This window comes from Athene cunicularia (assembly GCF_003259725.1).
Source record: "Athene cunicularia isolate RWA chromosome 1 unlocalized genomic scaffold, athCun1 chr1_part2, whole genome shotgun sequence".
NCBI lineage: Eukaryota > Metazoa > Chordata > Aves > Strigiformes > Strigidae > Athene > Athene cunicularia.
The window spans coordinates 14,468,654-14,491,033 of record NW_020799092.1 but is presented as its reverse complement, the minus strand read 5'-3'; the positions used below and the strand labels follow the sequence as shown (position 1 = coordinate 14,491,033).

Sequence of the window (22,380 nt, the reverse complement as noted above, 5' to 3'; positions counted from 1 at the left end):
CTATAGGAAAACCAATAGTTCATTTGTCAGAAATTACCTTCTGCTCCAGAACAAGGGGTAATGGTGCTTCTCAAGGGAGATATTACCAGACATTTTCTTTGGAAAGAGAAGAAATATTTTTTGAGGTTTTTTTTAACCCAGACTATTTGTGACCTTACTCATACCATTGACTCTTCAAGAGCTGCACAGAACCTGCTGAAGGGATGATAAAGAGGAAGGGGAAGGAGCAATATAGGTTAAAAGTTTCACAAATCAACTTTGCCATGAAAACATTCACACAAGAGGCAATGCTGTGTGAAACTGCCAGCAAAACAAATATGCTGAGGAAGAAAAGTCTGCTTTACCCTTTTCTTTAAATTCTCAGAAACTATTTTAATTTGAAATCGAAGGGGAGGAACACCCAGTGTAAGAAAATTGTATCCATAGTAGTCACCCTTCTGCTAAAATGATCATGCACCACTGCTGCCAAAGGCACTTCTGCAACGAACACATCTAAGGTGGGAGACCTCCCCTTGCTAGACGAAAAGAAAAAAAAAAAAAAAAAAGGAAGAGAGAAGTGGGAAGAACTTAAAAAAGTAACGGTTCTTGAACTGCATTTCTGTCACCATGCATAAATCCTGTTCCTACCCAAAGCACCTCACCAGCCAGCCAAAAACAAAGCCAGCCCTTCAATAGTTCTGACTACATCAAACATTACAGCAGGCTTGGAGGCACAATTCTTCCTCCAGGCTCTTCCCCTTTCTTGACCCATTTCTAAAGAGTAGACATTTGCAACTCCTCAGAGACCCTGCGAGCAGCTGCTGACCTGCCAGGGCTGAGATCCGGACCACTGTGGGACTGGCTGCTGAGGGAGGATTTTGATCTGCTTGCTGTCAGAGCAAGGCTCTTCTGCAAGGGATAAAAGATGTTTCTTACTTTAAAAAGCAGGTATGGTACACTGTACTGTACACAGCACTCCCAAGCCAATTTTATGCTGACTTCAGCACTTCCTTCGTGTCCACATCTCCTGAGGGTGGAGATTTGCATCTTACAAAGCATTCTTGTAGTGAGACTTTATGCAGATGTTGCAGCATTTCAGAGATTACTCAGATCTGTTGGAAAGTCTATATGGGGAATCAGTATTTTAGCATCTGCCTCAATCTCAAAAACCAGAGGAAGATGGTTTGCTTTAAATCTTTGCTTTAATTCTGATTCCTCTTTCCTTTAATGTTGATTTCCCTTCTCAAATTCCTGTCTGATACCTTTTAAACTTACAGTGATGGATCTTTAAGAACTAAATAAATGTGAAAGTATAAACCAAGCCAATGCACTGCAAACTGATGTAAATAGAAGTAGACCAGACAGCATGGCATTAAATGAACAAAAATGGCCAGTTTATTCACTGGAACAGTTATGCATTACACTGTAATTTTAATTGGAACATAAAGATGTAAGAATCAGTATATTGGCTTCTTTTAATTATTTTCTTCAGCACTAGAGTGTTTTTCCCAACCATTTGACTGCATGATCATATTACACATGTACAAGCACAGACTTTATGAATCCCTCACAAGGCATTAATCTAAGATTGTCTACGAGGACAAGGAAGAGTTAACATGGGCATTACTTCAATTTTAAAAACAAATGATGCATTTTTTGAAACAAGAATTATTTAACTTTTTTGCTTTTAGCATAAAGTAGCAACAAGAAGAGTTTCCAATATTCTGTCTTTAGCAAATGAACATATATACTTTTATATTCTTCACCACCAATAAACACTCCATCATTTAACCCCAAGAAGGCAGGACAACATAATGTCAATTCAACATAGGAGTAGCTGAGTTATTACAGCAGTAAACATACAGTATACAAATTTGTGTTTGTCACAAACTTCACCAATGTTAAAACTCTTTTGAAAGGAACACAGCAATCTGTATGGTTCATTAGATACAGAACATCATGCAAATGGAAACATTCAATAGATTACAAAAGTCACAAAACATCAGTTTTCTTTTTTTAAAATTGTTTACAAAGGATCAAGTTGATTAACCCTTTAACAGTCAAACCACAGGGCTGAAAATCAATAGGGCAGTAACTAATAAAATGGACTTAATTTATCCACTGGCATAGCACACATAGCCATATCTGTGAACAGGAGGGAAAAAAAAAAAAAAAGCTAGATTACTCATTTCTTCCTCATAGCTGATAAAATAACAACTCAGCTAGTAAGCCAGTGTACGTTAAACTTTTGTCAATTGCTTGTGTTTATTGATTTCCAAAATATTTTAAAATCCATATACTCAATAAAACCTGTTTAACTCAGATTACTAATGCTGAGAAAAAACATGCACTCTTCTTCACTCTTTCTTTTACAGCAAATCATGATAATCAAAACAAATACAGAGCTTTGTAGAAAGACATTTTTGAAACACAAGGCCCTATCACCCAGAGTCTGCCTGCACATTAACTCCAGTCATAGAATATATGATTTTTCCTTTACCTTTTGTCAGTTTGTCACTTGGTTGCCATTAGATTTCACAAAGGGGATTTTCAGGAACTCCACAGGAAACAGATTAAAATCCAATAAAGATTTAAGCCATGCACCTCAGAATGAAAGTTACAGACTCTCTGTGATAGTCCTCTTGCCTTTCTAGCAGGAGGAATATGCAGCTCACACAAGAAATAAGAATTTTCTAGCCTAGTTATGGATATGGAAAGCTACCTGATGTTAGGAATCTCATGCACGCATTTTACATTGCATATTTAGATGCATTTGTGCCTGAAGGCGAAAGACAATTGTTTTTTTATTTCTTTTCCATAGGATGCTTAATTATACTAAAAAACCCCCTTAATGGCTAAAAAAAGTCTGAATATTGTATAAGCCTTTCAGACTCACTGCACACACAGCAAAGGAAAACTGAAGAAAAATGATGACTGGAATCTTCAAAGAGATAACTATAGCAATTATCATACTTCAAAGGTAAAATATCAGTGCCTGCTGTTCTCAAAGATTGCCAAAGTACAAAAGAAAGAAATTTACTGTAACTTCAGTGGATATGCATCTTCCACTAAAGAAAGGAACAGACCTCAGAAGGGCTGCTATAATCTAAACCTGATGACGATGAATCCAGCTATAGTGAAATTGGTAGCACAACTACTGACTTTGGCATTGCACACTGAACAATAAGGTTGGTATCAAAATAAGGGCCCAGACTTGTGGGTGTCATTCCCAGTGTGATAAGGACTGGGTCATATTTTACTAACAGCTTACTTAAGTATTTCCAACATAACTATCATGAGCAGCTGTCATAGGCGAGGTCATATTTCGTGAGTGAGGTTATATTTCATAACATAATCTCCTTTCTGTTCACACTTAAATATGGCAAATGGCTTAAACAAGTTCACAATTTTTTAAAATAAAAATTAAAATGAAATCATCTTGGCCTTAAAACTTGCAGTGTTAATTACATGTTTCATTCTATGAACCCTACTGTATAGCTATGATTACATTAATTTACTGTGAAAAATGTGGATGGAGAAAGCAGAGATGCCAACCTGTCAGTCAGATCAATCAGAAAGAATACCACTATTGCATCCCCCTAGAAGACAGAAACTTCTATACGATTAGCATGAAAAAGGGTAATATTTCCTCTTTCTGTAAAACCTCCATTTATCTTCTGACCGGTAGAAAATATATTTTCCATACTATTTCATTTTACAATTTATTTATTCATTTTTTTCTCCCCTTATATTTGATTTTTTTTTCTATTTTTTTCTTTTCTTTTTTTCCCACATATTTCCTATAAACTGGATTTCCAGAAGTGAATTATTTCACTGATGAAGGGATATTTTTTCACTACATCAGAAAATAAAACCCAACCCAAAATGCTCTAGAACTGAATAGGCTATTCCAAATCCAAAGAAATTTCAATGCCATCATAGAGAATGTAAGCTGTATTTCAGCTACGAAAGTCAGAGCAGAATTTGAATTGATTCTTTACTGTGTGGAACAAAAACAGCCTTTCTGAGTATGCTCTAGCATTACAAAATATACATATTGGGTTTTTTAATCTTTAAAAATCAGAATATATAGACACACATCATAAATTAATTTGAAATGGGCAAAATACAATATTTTGCAACCTTTAAAAAAAGAGATTTTTGTTTCTGGTTTTGTCTGCAAGTAAATATTTCCTACAAAATCTCTCACAAAGTTTTATGTTATCAATCACTATATAATAAAGAAGAGTTTATCATCTCAAGTTCAAGATATATATTTTATTTTGCACTGGTTAACTGACAAAAGTTGTCCCAGGGACCTACACATTTTATAACTTACAATACAGTAACTACAGCCATTTGTACATTTAAGTTGGTTTGTTTCTAGTTGTCTTACATTTCCAACACTTAAGTTTTATTACATATAAAAAATGTAAATTGAAAACTTTGAAATGAAGAATTTAAAGATTAAGAGAATAAAAAATTTAATAAACCCACTTATTTCTATAAAACAGGGCCACAATTTCTATGCCATTGGATGCTGTTTTGTAAGTCTTAATCCACATGGACATACCACTACAATGTTTCAATTTCCTAAAGCTGCTCTGCAAATCACAACTGAAAAGAAATACGTTTCTAAACAACTGTTCCGATACAACATTTTTTCCCATAAATTTTTATCTGTGTAGAAAGGAAATGTATTTCACTGAATTTGTGTTTAATTTAACTTAAATTCAGGGAAAATGTGTTTGATTTGGATATGAAAATAGGAAAAACTATTTCAAGTGCAGCCTGAAGTAACTGTATTCAAAGTGCAATGCAAATTCTTTTTCTTTTTACAATATAGAGTAGCTGTCTTTGTTGGACGCAGACGCAGCCACTGTACGATATTTATACACCAGTCTGACAAGGTCAGGAATTCTGAGATGCTTTCTGAAGGCAGCATTTGCCTCAGACAAGATGTTGTGTTTTTTAAAAATAAAATTAAAATAGCAGCTAATCTCAGTGTCAGACATGATAGAGCTGAACAAGGTTTCACTTGACTTTTCTATGACAAGACAACATGTAGGTTAAGTATGACACTGAAGAGCGATGTGAATGTATACTGGAAGAATCATGCGAACCACATGGAGACTGAAGTCAAAACACTGCTGAGTGTTGTCTGTTTGATCTGATCAGAATTGGATATCAGTTTGTTCTTATTTTCTCCACCTCTGACTCTGAATGTTTTGTTACAATAGCTCAGCTGCTTTGCCAAGGTTACACGACATACGTTGTTGATGACATAGAGTATTTCTATTTACAGCACCTTTGTTTCTGGTACTATGGTAATAATGATTTGTTAGGCACACTGAGTGGTCACCGATTCTTTCCTCTGCTGATGTCTTGTGTATCATAACATTTGGTAAGCACTGTTAGTAACAGAAGACTGACTTCATTTTCTCAGATTCAGGCAGAATATGAAAGAATTATTCCAACCATACCTGCAGCATTTTTTTTTTCTCCAGCTGCTCTGTACCTTAGGCTGTACTGTGTTTTCCGTTTGTAGGTCATACGTATGCTGCAGAGAAGGAATAAAGACATGTGGAAATATCTAAGCCTTTCTTCTGTAAATAAATTAAGGCCACCTGACAAAGCAAGGGATCTGCTAGTTACCAACAAGTAGGCAGGTAGGCAGTACTGCAAACATTTTTTTCCTAGCTGATGACCAGATGGGAAGCCCACAAATGCTGAACCATGACTCCCTACTTAGCCACTTGCCTTGCTGTCAGGTACTGTGCAAAATAAATTTCTTTATCCTTGATTTTGTTCTGAAACTCACTACTTTTAAGAAAAACCCCAGACCTACTCAGCTTTTACAGGAAAGAATCTTTAACAAGGAACACTGTGCACTGTTGCAATAGAGTCTGTGTAGCATAGATCACCTGAGTATTTGTCATAAACTGACATGAGCTAAGGTTCTGTGTTTGTTGATTTTTGGCAAGGAAAAAATGCACTACAGTAAAGTCCTACTAACTTTGATCTAAACCATTAACTCTACCTCCATGAGCTCTTTCACCACAGAATACTTCACATGAAATGCATACAACTTCACCATTCATACCAACCTTTCATGGTAAGGCCTCAAGCTAGTATCCTGAATATGGGAGCAGGAGGAAAGAATGTTTTTAATTAGCGCACAGCATTTTACTTGTTTTAGATTTTTTTTCTCAGATACCAAATAGAAATTAACTCCAAAAAACAGCACCAATTCATCTACTTGTCTGAAATGCAAAAATATAATTACAATGCAAGCTAACAACTTAAAACAAATCATCCTTTCATCTCCTTCTTAGGCTTAATAATTATTTTTCAGTGAAGAGCTAGAACAAAACCAGAAGCTAGTGTAATAGGAATTAAAAAAATACAAGTGCATAAACAATATCAGTGCAGCAGCAAAATATACAGTCACTGTTAACATTCCAACTCAACCCATTTCCAACATTTTTGTGCAACAAAAATTGGCCATATGCTGGCCAATGCAACAAGCCTCTTTTTAATATTAACATGGTCATTCTTTACTTGAGCTATTTCTGCTTCTTTTTAAGAAATAAAATCGATTAAATAGAACTCACAAAAAAAAAGAGACAGTATTTTATAGACACAAAATTCTGGTGCAAATAAAGTAAGAAATAAATATCACACTCTTAATGACAAAAGGAAATTTGAACTGGTTCCTATGTCTGAACTTAGAGAATGTGAGGGTAGGATTTTTGTAACATTTTTTTTTTTTTTAATATTGGCTTAAGTTTCTCATTATTTCAGAGGTGAAGCCAAGCAGCTGGGAGGAACATTTTTGTTGAGATGTTAAATTTCACTACACTTTAGTCGTGATAGCAAAGTTTGAATACAATCAGAGGAACCATAAAAAGTCTTCTTGATAGGTTGGGCTCTGTGCTTTGTGTTCTTCTTCTCAACCTTCCCTCAGTCACCAGAGCAGAGGATATGAATCCAGACTTGTCAATGCAGCAACAAGGCAGGATTGTCTACCCGCTTTCTGGGAACAACCCCAACCTTTGTTGCATAAACACCACTCTGTTTGCATTTTCTCTTACGTTGCGTATGAAGATTAGGGGTAAGGAGGAGGCTTAGAGAGACAGTTGAGAGGGGCACACTGAGAGCTGGAATGTGGCTGCTCTGCTGGAAGAGCACTAGGACTGAAAATCAAAAAAGAAAAGAGAAAATGTGCTTAAAATACAAGGCAAACTTTTTACATGCACGTAAATAGTACAGAAGTAGAAACAAACTTTAAAAGGGGATGAAGCCTCATCTCTAAATCTGTATCCTCAGATACACAGGATATGTAATGAAAATCCTCAGTGTGCACGTATTGAGTGACACCTGGATTCATACATGAAGCAGCACAGATATCCTGAATGCCAGTTCACATACACAACTGCTGTTTGCATGCTCTGATGAAAAATGCTATATGAAGAAATGAATGGATGTGTGAAATGGGGGAGCGAATTTGCGGGACAAAATGCAGGTGCTATCTTTAAGCGATCATTAAAGATTTTCTATATGCAACTGATTGTTTGAATGGAAGGACAGTGCCAGTCTGGAAATCAGGTTTCATCACTTTGTGTAAATAGGATCTTACTGAATGTGACCTATTTAGTGGTGCATTTGTACAAATACAGTGTAACCTTCCTTGACAGGCAACATAAGTATCACATATTTTGTAATCAAGACTTCCAAAGTGTGGGTGTTTTTGTGTTTTGTTTTTGTTTGATTTTGTGCTGTTTGAAGCCTTTTCAATTCTGTCATATACTTTTTCCATTTGGCTCTTATACATTTTTGCATGTACAAAGCTGTCAGATAAGAGCATTCACCCCATCAGCCCCTAAATGGGCATTTATTCACCGTCATATAGCACAGAGAGGTCTGAACCAACTTCCAGCAAACCAGGTGGGTCTGGAGTTGTAGCTTTGCAGTGGCAGCCCAAAGATAATCAGGTTTGCTCATTTAAAGGCAGCTCAGCAATCTCTGCTACACTGCAGAAGCCAATGCGGACACAGCTTAAGTGCATCCCATATGATTCCTCAGTCTGGGTCTGTCCTGTTTTAAAAGGGTGAACTTCAGCTCATTTTGTCATTGTCAAGCTAAGTGACAGCCATTAAAATTTCAAGGAAATCATGCGGCAAAACAAGATACCAAAGTAGAATGCAAGTAGATGCAATTTATTAAAAAAAAAAAACCAACCAAAAAACAAAACCTGTTTGTTAATGTGTCTGGGAAGAGTTTTATTCCTAATGCTTCAAATGTTCTACAGTCTTGAAGTTATTCCAAGCTCAACAGTGTGAGATATGACGAAGCACAATCATTTATGCCCCTGTCTTCATGAAAATTTGCCTTTTCCATTTTCTTCTTTAGAAACTGTGCTGTTACATATTATCTCTGCAGCACAGACTACTGGAGTGTTGGCTGGAAGGAATGCAATTAGTCTGTTGCTGGAAATGAATCAATTTGAAATGCCAGAGGTATTTGAAAATCTGCCACTGGAAATGCCAGCGGTACTGAAAATGTCTGTAGTTCCACATACAGCATTTACTTCGGGAAACAAATACATTACAATGGGCTTACTTGAAGACAGAAACAAGTGTGCACCATCACCATTAAGAAATTAGATGGCAATGTCCACATTTTCAACAGAGACGCCTAGAAGCCTATGACCATGAATCCACATTTCAGCAGAGCTACAGTCCTTGCACCTCTGGGCTTATTTGAAGGTCACAGACTTGCATGGCTTAAGTTAGATTGTTTCACATTAATGCTCCTGAAGGTGAGTTTCCAGATTGCAAAATGGCTGGTGAGAGCGGGTTATAGAAGCTCAGTACCTCCTCACAAGATTTGTTTTGTGCTCAGGTGTCTGAGTAGGTCAGTCCCAAAGTGTTAATGGACTATGACTCCTCAGTTTACTTATAGATTTAGTTTAACCCAAAGCACCTAGGCATAAATATTTAATCTAAAATATTTTCTTGAAACTTAGTAGTTGGACTTGTTTAATCAAACACTTTGAGAAGACACCAAACCTGTCTTCCTTCCATGGCTGTAATTGTCCTTTTCTTCTGCTATATGCTGCCACATATGGGTGCAGATACAGAATCTAAAGATTGATCCGAATGAGATCTTTGCCTACTTCACTCAAATGAGCCTGTCAAGAATGACTGCAGATGTACGCAAAAGGTTTGCATTTACTCTCAACTTCTCCACTCATCAAGAGCCAGCTCCTGGTTTCAGCACCTCTTAAGTTTTCAAGATAGTCTTAGGAGAAGCACTAGTCTTAAGTCCTTCAGAGAAATAAAAGTGAATTAGAATATCATATTTGGGAAAGACAAACAAGGAGGTGGTCATGTTACCCTACAAAGACTGCCTTAGTCTCCTCCATTGCTGCCTCATTCCTTTTTTCAAAGGACTTATGTAATTGTCAGAAAGGAACAGAAACTTGACACTCTCCTTGCTCATTAGCAGAGATGTGTTTGTCTTTGGGGCTTCCTTCCCAGCCTTAAAAATAAGCAACACAAGTTGTTCATGCTCCAAGGGAGAAGAGTAGTGAGGAAATGGCCATAGTTAAGGTTAGTTATATAGAGCAATGGCCCAGAAGAGGACATCTTTGAGACAAACAAGATTCTCTTCTACACAAATACGCACACCATAATAATGTTTTGGCATGACCTTCAGTACAAAGTCAGCCCTGACTGAAAATACTGTAATATAAACTATCGCAGACTATTCTCAGATGAGGAAGCGCTGTGCTTAGAATTACATTCATTTTCTCTTCATGGTAATTCTGTGTTGCTTCTCACTTTGAAATTCAAACACAGTTCTATGCATAGAAGAAACATAAAACTTGTCTCACCATTCCCCTTTCATCCTATAATAAATATCTGGGTCATTAGGAAGTGAAAAAAATTTACAAGATTATCAGGCACCTTTGTAGCAACATATATACACCCATCACTTGCATTCCCAGTAGATCTGAATCTTTTCCTAAAACTCTACTGTTACACCATCCTCTCTTCAGAAAAACAATATATCCAGTTCATTAATGCAGATTACTGTAGCACTATATGAACAAAAATTAAATTAGAATCAGCAAATGCCACATGACATTCAGTGTGCTTTTTATGGCAGTATAGGTGATTGTGGCAGCAGGTCCTGGAGCTGAGCTATCAGGCACATTGACAGTTGCAGACAGTAGAGGATGGCAGGTGAGGTTAACAACACAAAGCAACAGAGAGACATGGAAGAACATGAAGCTGTTGACTATTAACTGAAAATAAGGAAGAACATTGTTACATTCTCCCCATGGGATATGTGCAGCTTTTAAAACGTTTGGTTTTAATAGACATTTTTGTAAACCTCTCTTTAAAGGCTGGAATCATTTGGGGATCTATTCATTCAGTTGATGAATGAAGTCTGTGTCATTTTTTGTGTTAGCATTGTCTGGTTTTAAGCAGCTCTTTTTTTCCCCAGCACTCAAAATGCTAATCATGTATTTCTAAAATCAAATGGAAAATAGCATGCAAAGCCCTTTGGTGTTATAAGTACTCTGTTTTCTCTCTTAAAGATGCCATTTGCATGCAATATTGTCTAGCACTGATTGTAACTGTAACAGATCAGCAATGGAAAATATTAATAGACCAGTGATATTTTCAGAATGCAGCCATTTTGTATGCATGAATATTTTACCTTATTTTTAATTTCTTTTCTATTTCATATTAAATAAAAACATTATTTCATATTAGAAAATAATATTAATTTCATTTGCAGTTTCAGGTTTTTTGGGTTTGTGTTTCGTTTCTATTAATAGATAACTTGGGTCTAGAGTTTGGCCTCTGATAATGAAAATAAGGTTTTCACCGCCTTCAACAGAAACCTGAACACAATCCAAAGACAGACATGTTCTTTTTAATACTGGATGATGGCAATATTTTGGTTTTGTCCAATACAGTCCGTCAGACAGGTAGCTACACATGCCAGGAAGGGTAAACATCATCCAGTAAGTTTCAGGGTAGGCCTAGATTTGGTTGCTTGTCCCATAGTCCTGGACCTAGAAGTTGAAGTGATGCATGGAAGGCAGAGCGAGACTTTCATGCATTCTTGCATCAGTTTACTTAGAAAATCTCTTAAGAAAAGTTCTCACAGATTCTCCAGATCAGGTTCCACTTAAAACATGCAGACTTAGGAAAAAAGACAGACAGATGTATAGCTAAATAAATTAACTAGATGTGTCCTGGAGTTTCATTTGACTTGAATCCATTCCTAGCTTATCCAGTGAGGTTCACCAAAGGCTATGCGCTGCAATCACAATTACTAGAAAAGCCAGAATTACACAAGTCCCACTTAAAATTCAGTACAGAAAATGGAAAAGAGAAAACTGTCTGTATTTGACATTAAGGTTCAGAATGTTACGATCAGGCATGTTAACCAGGTTGAACGTGATTAGACATATTTCAGGATGCAGAAAACATCTGTGTGAATTACAAGTCAGAACAAGCTATTGTTTAATCCTGGGTGAAATGCCACTGAAAAGTCACAAGTTTTGCAAGAATAGTCACAAGTAGTGCAAGAATAAAGTTAAGAGATTTAACAAACAAGCCTACTTCTCTTATAATGTTTGACTTCAGTCCTGGGCAGATCTTTAATCTGTCTCATTTGGCATCACCATGTCATTGAAAGCATATGTGCCATTCCAGGAGAGACTGTCAGAGGATGAGGAGAGGCAGTACAAGATCCTGTCTTCCTCCTCTGCTGGATTTAGAAAATCTGAACCTCAGTGAGTCTAACTGGTTCTTTAAGTGCCTTCAAATTTTACTCCAGATTTCAATTACTTTATTTAAAGCACTTGGCAACTTATGCTATCATGCTGACTTGTATTAACTGTGCTGTTACACTTCACTGCTTTATGAGGCTGTGCAGCTATGTGACAAGGCATAAACAGGTAAGGCAACAGTGTTAATATATAAAAAATAATGTGTTGTTTTCACTTTACCAGAAGAGTATCAATCTAGTGATTAAAAACAACAGTCATTGGAAAGTTGATAGTTCGGCAAAGTATACAGGTGTATGGTGTTTGTGGGATGACTGATCTGAATTTTTTTAAGTGTTATCCATATTTTAAATTATCATTATTATTTTCCATATACCATGGTTTTGATTTGGAAACAGCAAGAAAGGTGTCTTGAACACTTCCAGTTTTGGTTGTAGTTAATGTGGTCTTCCTAACTGAGGAAGAATTAAGGGACAAACCTGAACACCCTGAGACTTTCCTTTGGACCTTATCCCTTCCTGGGGGTTTGTTTGCAGAACAAGGTAATGCTTGCAGGCAGATGTATAACAGTAGATCAGGTAGGTTCTCCATTCCAGGAAGAATGTTTAAAATTTCAGTAGTAATTGTTAGCATTTCGAGAGCACATTCTCCACCAGGGGAGATGCTTGGAAGGAACAGAATAGGCTTTGATTTTGTGATGGTAAATTAAACAGGGTTAAAATAAGACTTGGTAATTAAACTTCCATGTATCCAAAGCACCTAATGATATTCTCAAATCACCGTAACATCTAAAGTACAGAAGAAACCACCTGACTGGGATTTTAAGGATTTTAAATGGAACTAGTAACTTTTTTCCAGTGTTCTGTAAAACTCCAAACTGCAAATCAGTAAGTGGTACTTATCAGTTACAATGAGCTTTCACCAACTTCTCAGTAAAATTTTTGTAATACCCTTATATAGTAAGGAAGTTAATAATACTTCCACTTTATTGCCTATAAAGGAGAGGCACAAATGAAGTGGCTGCTCCAAGGCCACCAAGAGACCCCTTGTGACCCACACAATTAGTGCTCAGCAATGCCTGATATACAGTCAGAAAGGTGTACCACACCATTCCCCAGTGGGCATCACTGCAGACTTCCATGCATATGAAGTTGAGCGCTGTGTGGGAAATAGCTTCTTTATATGTAGGGCTATAGATCAATTTGGTCACTACAGATCAGGTTAAGATCTAAAAATAATGTAACCTATGAGAGTATAGGCATAAGTGAATATATGCACAGAATGTACCATGAACAGATACAGAGAAGTATTGTAATCTCTTTTTGCTTTGGTTTGGTTTTGTGCCTTAACTGTCTCAGAAGCATGATTTAGCCTTTGCACCATCTACGAGCAAGGACACCAGGAGTTTACTTTTAACAACAAGATTAAGAACTGACTGCGGTGAGTCCGAGTTCCAGGTCAAGGAGAGCTTTCTGAAAGGTGTTGGCTCAGATCTCACAAATGCCTTTAAAATACCACCTTACAAAAAGAGAAGCCTACACATACCCCTAAAGTTAAAAGTCCCCTATTTACATAAACTTATCTAATAAAAAATAATAAAATAAAATCATTACTATTTTTAAATAATTGAGAAACTGCATAAAAAGACCAAATGAGGACTGCAAGATCCAATTTTGCATTCTTTTCCATATTTTTACATGGATATAAGTGCATGAATGCTATGATTCATGTTTGTACTGCCACTGCAGAAATTATCAGTGTTCCTCAAGTTGTTAAAAGTTTTCTGTTAGTGAAGAAGTGTAGTGAAGAGTTTTTGTATAAGGAAGAGGAGGGGAGTTGCAGACGTGCATGCAGCTGTAGGCAAAGAGAAAAGAGTTAGTTAAATTTACCTGACAGTCTGGCAATCTGGCCCCCTGGCTAGTTGTGAGCCGTGTGGCGGTATGGAGGCAGCAGGCTGCTGACAATCTACAAGAAACTGATAAATTAGACATATATACAGAGAGATTACAGAGCAAGGGGTTAGTAACAGTAGTACACAGGCTATGCATCTGATGGAGAGATTTAGTGAGGAATGTGATCTTGGTTCCTTATCTGACACAAACACTTTTTTTCCTGATAGCAATAACATTAGTTGTTGCCTCTTTTTTTCTTTTCAGAAGCAGCAGTGGAGACATTTTTTGTTTGTCTTTCCTTAGCATTGGCAAATTTTTGTTTAAACAGACAGCAATAAAGGGCTGTATTCAGGATCTGGGTTTAAACGTATACTTCTCATTCTTCTGCTGGTGATGAAGTTCTTTTCCTTACATTTAATATAAAAAGTGTCAATAAAGCTATTAAAAATTTCCCCAGGGAACTTACATCCATATAACAACACTTACAGATGCCATCTCCTTATGGCCTTCAAGAAAAAGCTTGCAAGAAAGTCTTCATGACTTCTAAATAGTGCTTGTGAGGTTGTTTTTTGTAGGAAAAAGGGATAACTTGATATAGTTGGTTTTCACTGTTGTGTCTAGATTATTTACCAATTCTCTGCCAAAGCCGTTTCCAAATTAATCACTTGCAAAGCTGTATTCTAGTTCTTAATTTATTAAACAACAGTAACACCAAATAATCCTTTGTTGCTACATTTTTACATTTGGAAGATGAAGACATCTTTAAACTCACTATTTGTGGGACTTCATGAAAGTAGTTGTACAAGACAACCTTGCTTTCTAGCTCACTAGTTTTTACCAAGTTTTACTTAATTTTCCCCACAGCAGTCTGGCCTTTCATTCCAGTGCCTGTGAGACTCATGTCATCAGGGTCCTTTCAAAGATTAAAATCTATGGGTGAAACTGTGATCGTTTGGAAAACTACTGGAGATTACTTTTTATCTCCAGCGGGGTTCGCAGACCTATCATCCTCTCTGACTGCTTTAATCTGATTCTTCAGTGAAAAGGAGTTACTTTCCCCTGAACCTTAAAAATGAGACAACTAGACTTCATGTACTTGGAAAGAATTTGATTTTGTTTTTATCAGTTGATTGCTACTTAAAGCTCCACACTAGTAATTATTTCTCTATAAAACATACATGTTTTCCAGAACCCACTTCTATACTTTGTCTCAATCAAATGGAAGAACATGAAAGTAATTTGCTGTCAAGGGTCTTGAGATGACATCAGGTACAATGCAGAGAAGCTCACCTCCCTAGCAACAACCCAACATTGTATCCACTATACATTGCCCTTCCATACAAGCCCAGAGTGCTTTTCCCTAACTCCTATGAAGATCTGTGCTGACCTCCAGTGGGTGGAAGCAAGAGCACCCAAATCTCTAGTTTGTTCCTGCTTCAGCCAAGAGAGGGGTTTGGACCTATTTTCAAGTGCACAACTATCTACATCAGAAAAATATATTCACGGCTAGTGCTGGCACCACTGTGTCAGGAAGCAGAAATGGAATGAGAAAGGATGCTGTGCCATTTTCTCATTTACCAGGATGGTCACTATAGTTCTCAGTTCATCTTTTAGCAGAGGAGTACAAGAGTTTGCAAAGCATTTCAGTCATGAATAGAAGGGTCTGTCATTTCAGCACAAAGTTCAATTAAAAGAAAAGGTGCCTGGGTGGACAAACAGAGCAGGCTAACTGCAGATGGGAAATGATTGTAAAAATTAATTAATGCCTTATTCTAAACAAACTACTTTGCAGAATTTCAAAGCAAAGTCATCCCTGACAGCTTACAGGAGGTAGCCAGTGAAAGAAGAAATACAGAACAGAATATTGTGTGATGAAAAGGTGTGGAAAGGTTTAATAAATACAGAATAAATTGTTCTGACAGTCTTCCAGAACAATGCAAATGCCTGATTTATGATCCTATTCTAGTATCTCAAACATCCTGCAAATATTTTATGATGCTTCTTCATCTGCCAGATTTGGCAGAATGCATGAATAGAGAGCCAGACACTGCAAGCATTATGCGAGCTGGATGATAACTATTCAATGTGAGCAAACTACCTCAACTTCATATGAGACAATTCTCTACCTGGCACCAGGTAGAATCTGGTACAATCTGGCTCACACATCAGTATGAAATCTACTGATCCACATGACTTAAAATAGCTGAATCATCCTCCTGCAGTCTCCAGGAGTGAAGTTTTTGAGGATTATTCTAGGAAAGAGCTAAGCAGAATGCATATAGCTTACATATACACGTTTCAAATTCAAAGGAGCTCTTATCTACTTATGTCCAAGTAGCTCTGCCAGGGCTAACTTTATTCCTTCTCTATTTAATCCTTTTAAGTATTTTGGAGGGTTTATAATGTTGTCCTCTCATGTTATGATAATCATAAAATGACTTCTTGTTGCGTTGTGTTTAAGGGTGAAAATTAGCAGACAACATTTAGTCCATCCTTTCTACTAAGGAACTCCTGCCTGTATCAAGTAAATGTTTCTTTCTGAAATACTCTGCTGAAGGTTAAGTTTCAAAGATGTCTTTGCTGATTGTGTGGTCAATGTCACATACCATAAAGTCAAGGTAAGAAAGACACTCTCTCTTTTACTAAAAAATAAAAATAAATTTTAAAATTACATTGGAAGAAGCTTGTTCCCAGTATTTTTCAGATCTCAGGGAGTATCAGTCAAGCTACAGAGTGAAAGGACAATTTATCATTTGTGTAGAAGTCACTTGGGGAACAGACACAGATTATACTTTTTGGTGTATCTTCCTAGACCACCACTACCATAATGATTAATGAAGTTATTAAATACAGACATTTCTCCATCATCTCTAGTTGCTGTAAGGAAATAAACCATTGGGGGCAGGGATTGGGCTGGCTGATCTCTTAAGAGTCCTTTTAAAATTCTAGGAACCTATAACCAAGAAATGAAGGTCAGTGACCATTTCAACCACAAAAGGGAAAGAGGAGCTATTGTACACAAAAATTCATACACCATTTTTCACTGAATTCAGCAGGACTTAAGTCTGTACAGAGTCCTGTGGCAGATTCAGACAATGTTCACCACTGCATCTGTTGGAGCTTTGAGTCTTGACCTATACTATACCTTAGGCCCGTTCAGATTTTCCAGTTCTTAACATTTTAGCCATTTGCTGGCAATGGTGGTGTCAAGGGCTCAGAGACTTCCTCTCTCACAGATTAGCCAGTGCTGATTTTCCTTTGGAATCTAATGTCTTGTCCTCATTGGGCTAATCAGCTCCTGATGTAAGAGCATTAAAAATACCAAGCTCAGAGAAGCTACATCTGCTCATATGAGGACCGAATGTGCTGCTGTAAGTTAACTGCTGAGAGCATATCCCACAAAAAAATATTTCCTGTGCTTCCCTTTGGCTCAGCCACAAAAACAATGCATTTCTCTCATGTCACAAGGTGCGTTCTGCCCTCCAGTCTGTGAACTGGATGACTCTAATCAACACAGGCCTCCTTAACTGGGTTATTAATGTCCAAGAGATGGGCATGCCTTTGGTTGACATCAGCAATGTTCTCAGCAAAAAAACTTACATGCAAGCAGTTTCAGTCCCACCTGCTTAGGACCCAGCATACTGCAATGGAACATGGAACATTTCAGCATATTTTGACACCCAGTAAATTACTAATCTCTACACAGTGCTGTCAAAGACCAAGACTAGTAAGAATCCCAAGATAAGCACTGGGGTACTGTGAATGAGTAACTGATATATAACATACTTTTAACTGCATCTAGTTCAGTAAATCAATGGAGAGCTTTTTTCTCTCTTGTTGGAAAGGGCAAAATTGGAAGTCAAACAACAAACCAATCATTTTTTTACAGGTACTGTTATATGTTTGGTATTTCTGTTAGGAAAAGCATTGGGGAAAATTTGTTCTTAATAAAAGAAAAGCTGTCAAGAAATGCTTATTTCTTGCAAAATGTGAGATTGAGGCTTTTTCAGTCTTTTAATACAAGGTCTCCTTAGCATCCTGTTAACCACTCCAGGCCAACAGAAAATCCTTCTTTCCTACCTAAATTTTTCGAGCTATCTCACTTTGCGTCATGCTACCCAATGTCAATTGAACTTGCTCAATAGCTTGAGGAATTTGATAATGTGTCTATGAAGGTGTTATTGACAATTTATTTGAAAAAGAGAAGATGTCTCCATTTTTATGATAATGATTTTGTTTCCTTCCCAAGATGACAATTTAATGGGAAAGAATGAATGGTTAACAGCATGAGTCAAAAGTATGGGCAAAGAACAAATCAGTAGTCTTCTAGTTGTTCAAAGGTAGAAACATGTCATATCATACAGCAAGTCCTACAAAGACAAAATTAAAAAATCAATCCTCTCTACTTGAACATGGGGAACAAGGAAAACTTCCAAACCCAAAGGACAAATGCGAGATGTCAAGAATAACAGGACAGAGGGTACTAAAACACTCACCCACATTGCTGAGTTGAGATTTGTAGAGATGCTTTCAAAGTGTAATCTGACAGGATGAGAAAAGTCCCAAAACTGCTTATATACAGGGGTGGTGGTGACATAAATCATAAGTTAAACCAGCTAGTCAAATAATAGTATAAACTTATCTCTGTTCTTCTAATGGATGCCAAGAAAACTTTGACCTTCCTCAAGGCCAAGAGGAACTTTAAGCAGTAATGGTTATCGCAAAGAACAGCTGGTGAGAAGACAGCTGTGGATTACCTTTGGAAAAAAAGCCCAAACAATGGTACAGGTCAAAGATTAGAAGAGTCTCTCCCTTCTCCTGTTTCCAGGGTCAGTTTGGCTCTGGAAATAACACAGTTACCTCTGCCCTATGCACAGCTTCAGCTGGTCAGTCTGCCAGCTGCAAACTGGGTCAAGCTCCGTGTTTCTGCAGGCTGTCCCTGGAAGGAGAGGAGACCTGGGTGGAGCAACCACACAGGTTCTACACAGAGCCTGACCAGCCTTATATTGACCCCAGCTCTCTCAAAACCGGATGGACTCAGATTGTCCTGGCCTGGGACCAAAATTACCAGTGGAGGGGATTGAGCCATCGTACAGGTCCATGAGAGCCAGTCCTGCTCTGGCACATCTAGCATGCAGGCAGCCTAATAAACTTCAGCAGGTGCAGGTTAGCTCCTGCACAGACATTTTCCAGTATGCAGATTCTCTTGAGTTTTCCCACTGTCTGAGTTTTATCTCTGTTGTCATTAAATTGAATAATGGATCACTGATTGGAGATAGACAAATTTATCAGTCAAGTATCAGTTTTGGCTTACTTCATGGTAGAGCTGATCTAGTATGAAATTTCTATGTCAAGTCTTGCAAATACCCAGGTAACTCATATCTGAAGCTTGTTATTCAGAGAAACTCGGTATCTTAGATAATTATTGGCTGGAAAAGTTTCAACAACGAGTCCTTCCACTTCTTATTTCTTAGTCTTCTCAAAAATTATTTGAAGAATAAAGGTTAAGAGATGTGAGTATACTGCTGAACTCCCATTTGCACACAGAGCTGGAGGCATCAGAAATATCCACATATTGCACAAAGATGCTGTAGGCCAGCAGTAGGATGCATCCAAAATCCTCATCTCCTGTCATCATCTCGTGTCCCTTTTTTTTTCTTGCAAAGGTACTGGGGAATGTCCCACTGTTTCTACACTCCCGAGCTCCTGACAAAGGCTGCCTCCTGCTGCTCCTCTTCCTCTCAGCACTTCACCTTCAGGAGCAGGTCAGACAGAGTAAACATAACAAAGACCCTTCTGTTAAATGCTTCTCAGGAGTAAGAACAGGTGATTGAGCTTATTAGAAGAGGTAGAGGATTTAATTGCTATTTTCTTATAGCATTTAAGGACATGCTATCTACCTTGATGATTTCTACAGACCAACTTGTGGAGCATCACTAACAACTCCATGCATTGCCTGACAGATAACACAGACAGACATGGTTTAGTAGGTCACTGATTCAGTGGTTTTCCAGAACATGTCAGGTTTCTTGGCTATGTTCTAGTGAGTTCTTTCATCTATACAACAGCTACACTATATGGAGTGGTTTTCCCCTCCTTATTTCCTTATTCTGCATGACATGATTTCTACTTTCTTTTTAGACCTGAATTACCCCCAACCTAGAGAGCTCTTCCCCCATCAGTCCATGTGCTTCAGTGGTAATGTGACTGCTAGCTCAAATTATATTTATAAAGCTATATCCCAGCCTTGCCCTTTGCTGTAGCTCATATTAAAAAATATTTTTTTAAAATAAAGAATACCTAGTCATTAACAAAATCAGTGAAATGCATTATTCCTCCAGTTAGACTAACATTAAGAGGTTTCTTCTCAGCTTTGTAGGCCTTTTCACATTTTCTATATCATAATGTGTTATTTCTCAAATGGTTTCTGTGAATGCTTTAAATAATTCCTCATTAAATCTACTGAGAAGCTAAATAATGGGTTAGTAAAATAGCAGAAATGGAAATGGTAGAAGGTGAAAATATATGTTCAGTTCCTTTCTTTTATATACAGTTCATAAAAATCACAGTTAGAAAGGTCTGATGATTTGTGAAATACTTACTAAAAGACACACATCTTAAACATTTTAGAAGAAGAAAAGAAAGGTCTTAAAAACACAGAAATCACCACACTTGTGTCTTGTTGGTTACCCATCTTCCACAGAAACTTAAAGTGTCTAGGGATACATTTCAGAGGGCCACAAGTACATCCAAACCAAAAAAATACTTGCACTATTTTATGGGTAAAGAAAGGCCTGATACAAAAGTTAAAGTCAGTGGGAACAGTAATTTTAGTAGGCTTTGGAATAATCAACATAAGGTACAACTATAATATTTCATAGCCCTAAAAAATGTAGACAAGGAGATACTTACAATCAGGGATACTAGTCTGGATTAAAGAATTACTGGTGAGCTTACTCCATACATCACAACATCCGAGGGAACTGCTCTACTAGAGAGCTAAAATATCAGCATGTCTAGTTTAAACAGAGACTCACTTCAGCTTTGCCTATTTTATGACATGAGAAGCACAACATTGAATATTCCTGTATATTTGATGGCAAAACCCAGTAAGTTATGAAACCACATTAAACCTTGTCATAAAAGAAGATAGAGATGGATGGCTTTTGTTACTAACACTGTCAAGATATTTCAATAGCTGTTTTAGTTAGTTGATAAGACTGGATTCCAAAGCCCAGAATTTTCATGGAAAGTTAACAAATATCTGGTAACACACCTTAAAGATATGATGTGTCATCTGCATACCTGTTTAGTTAGAAACAACCAGAAGTCTAATAAGAATTTACTGGAGAACTTCAACAAATGATGCTAATACTAACCATTCCATCAGGCATTGACATCATAACTTAGATAACAGAGAAAATGTCAGTAACCTTTCAATCAAAACATACAATAGTAAGGCATGGATTTCACTGCAATTTTTTTTTTCGTTTTTCTCTTTTGTAGTGTTTAACAAACAGATTGGGGCTTCTATTAATTTATTTTTTTTTTTTTTTTTTTCTTTATATAATGAAAAATACAAATAGAAATTAAATGAAACTTGTAGAATTGCAGTGAATTCATGCCATAATAGCTAAATTATATTGAAGTAGCTAAATTATATTGATCAGCATGAAATGTATGGTTTTTGTCTCATCAGTGATAACTGGAAAGCTAAATATAAGAGAGGAAAGGCACAAAACAAAAAGGTCTTATTCACAGTGGCACCAAGAGGTAAAAGTACATTTAGCCAGCTGACTTCTTCACCAGTTACAGCCAACTAATATCCTTGGCAAGGATACTGTTCTTCAAATTCAAAACGGCCTCCATAAGGACAATGTACCATGCTTGAAATGCCATAAATATGAAATGCTCATTAAACTTAGTTAAATGAGCATATCAGATGCAGGACATGGCCCTGAGAGCAGGAAGATATGTACATATCTCTGTATATATGCACTAATACTGCTCCTTAAACAGTGAACACATATATACACAAATATGGCATGTTTACAAAACCCACAGAAAATAGAACAATGCAGAACAAAAAAGTGAACACAGATAAGTTAATAATGGCTGAATTATCTTTTTTGTGAAGGGCATCATATTCAGGTAAAAAATGCTACACCTGATTAAAAAAAACCAAAAACAAACAAAAAACCCCTGCTAATAACACCTAAAATCCATTTTTCATGGAGAGTAGAGACAGATTAGACCAATATCAGATGAGTCTTACAATAGCCAGTAGCACCCTGTCTGATAACACAAGCTGAGACATCTTACAGGTATAGGATCACCATCAATACAAGTACATTCTCAGTAGATAAAAATGCAACATATTCGTAGCCAAGGACTCAGAAAAATCCTCCACAGATCTCTAATGAGGCAAAGGGTAATTTGCACTTGAGTTGTCAGAATGAAGTTGAGGGGTTTTTTAAACAGTAATGGTTCTGAAGAACTTTCATGCTCCAGCTGCTTTGCACTGCTTGGAATGAAGCAAATCAAACTTACCTGCCTGAAAAATTCAGAGCAGACTGGCCTGACTAGTTACATATTATATGGCTGCATACCTTATTCAGTAGTGGTGGCCCACTTAACTGCCTACCCTGCTTTTCAAGAATAAACTGTTTCACTTAATGTACAGACAAATCCATATTG

General features: G+C 37.1%; 1 protein-coding gene across 1 annotated transcript in view; it reads right to left on the bottom strand.

The window, feature by feature from the left end:
- Positions 1–7,087: 7,087 nt before the first annotated feature.
- The window catches only part of BICD1 (BICD cargo adaptor 1), an 87,455-nt gene continuing 72,162 nt past the window's right edge, over positions 7,088–22,380 (bottom strand). The window contains exons 9-10 of the mRNA XM_026863573.1: positions 13,681–13,756; positions 7,088–7,175 (exon numbers count right to left, since the gene is read on the bottom strand). Coding sequence (XP_026719374.1) covers positions 7,088–7,175; positions 13,681–13,756 — 164 coding nt within the window. The remainder of the gene's footprint in view (positions 7,176–13,680; positions 13,757–22,380) is intronic.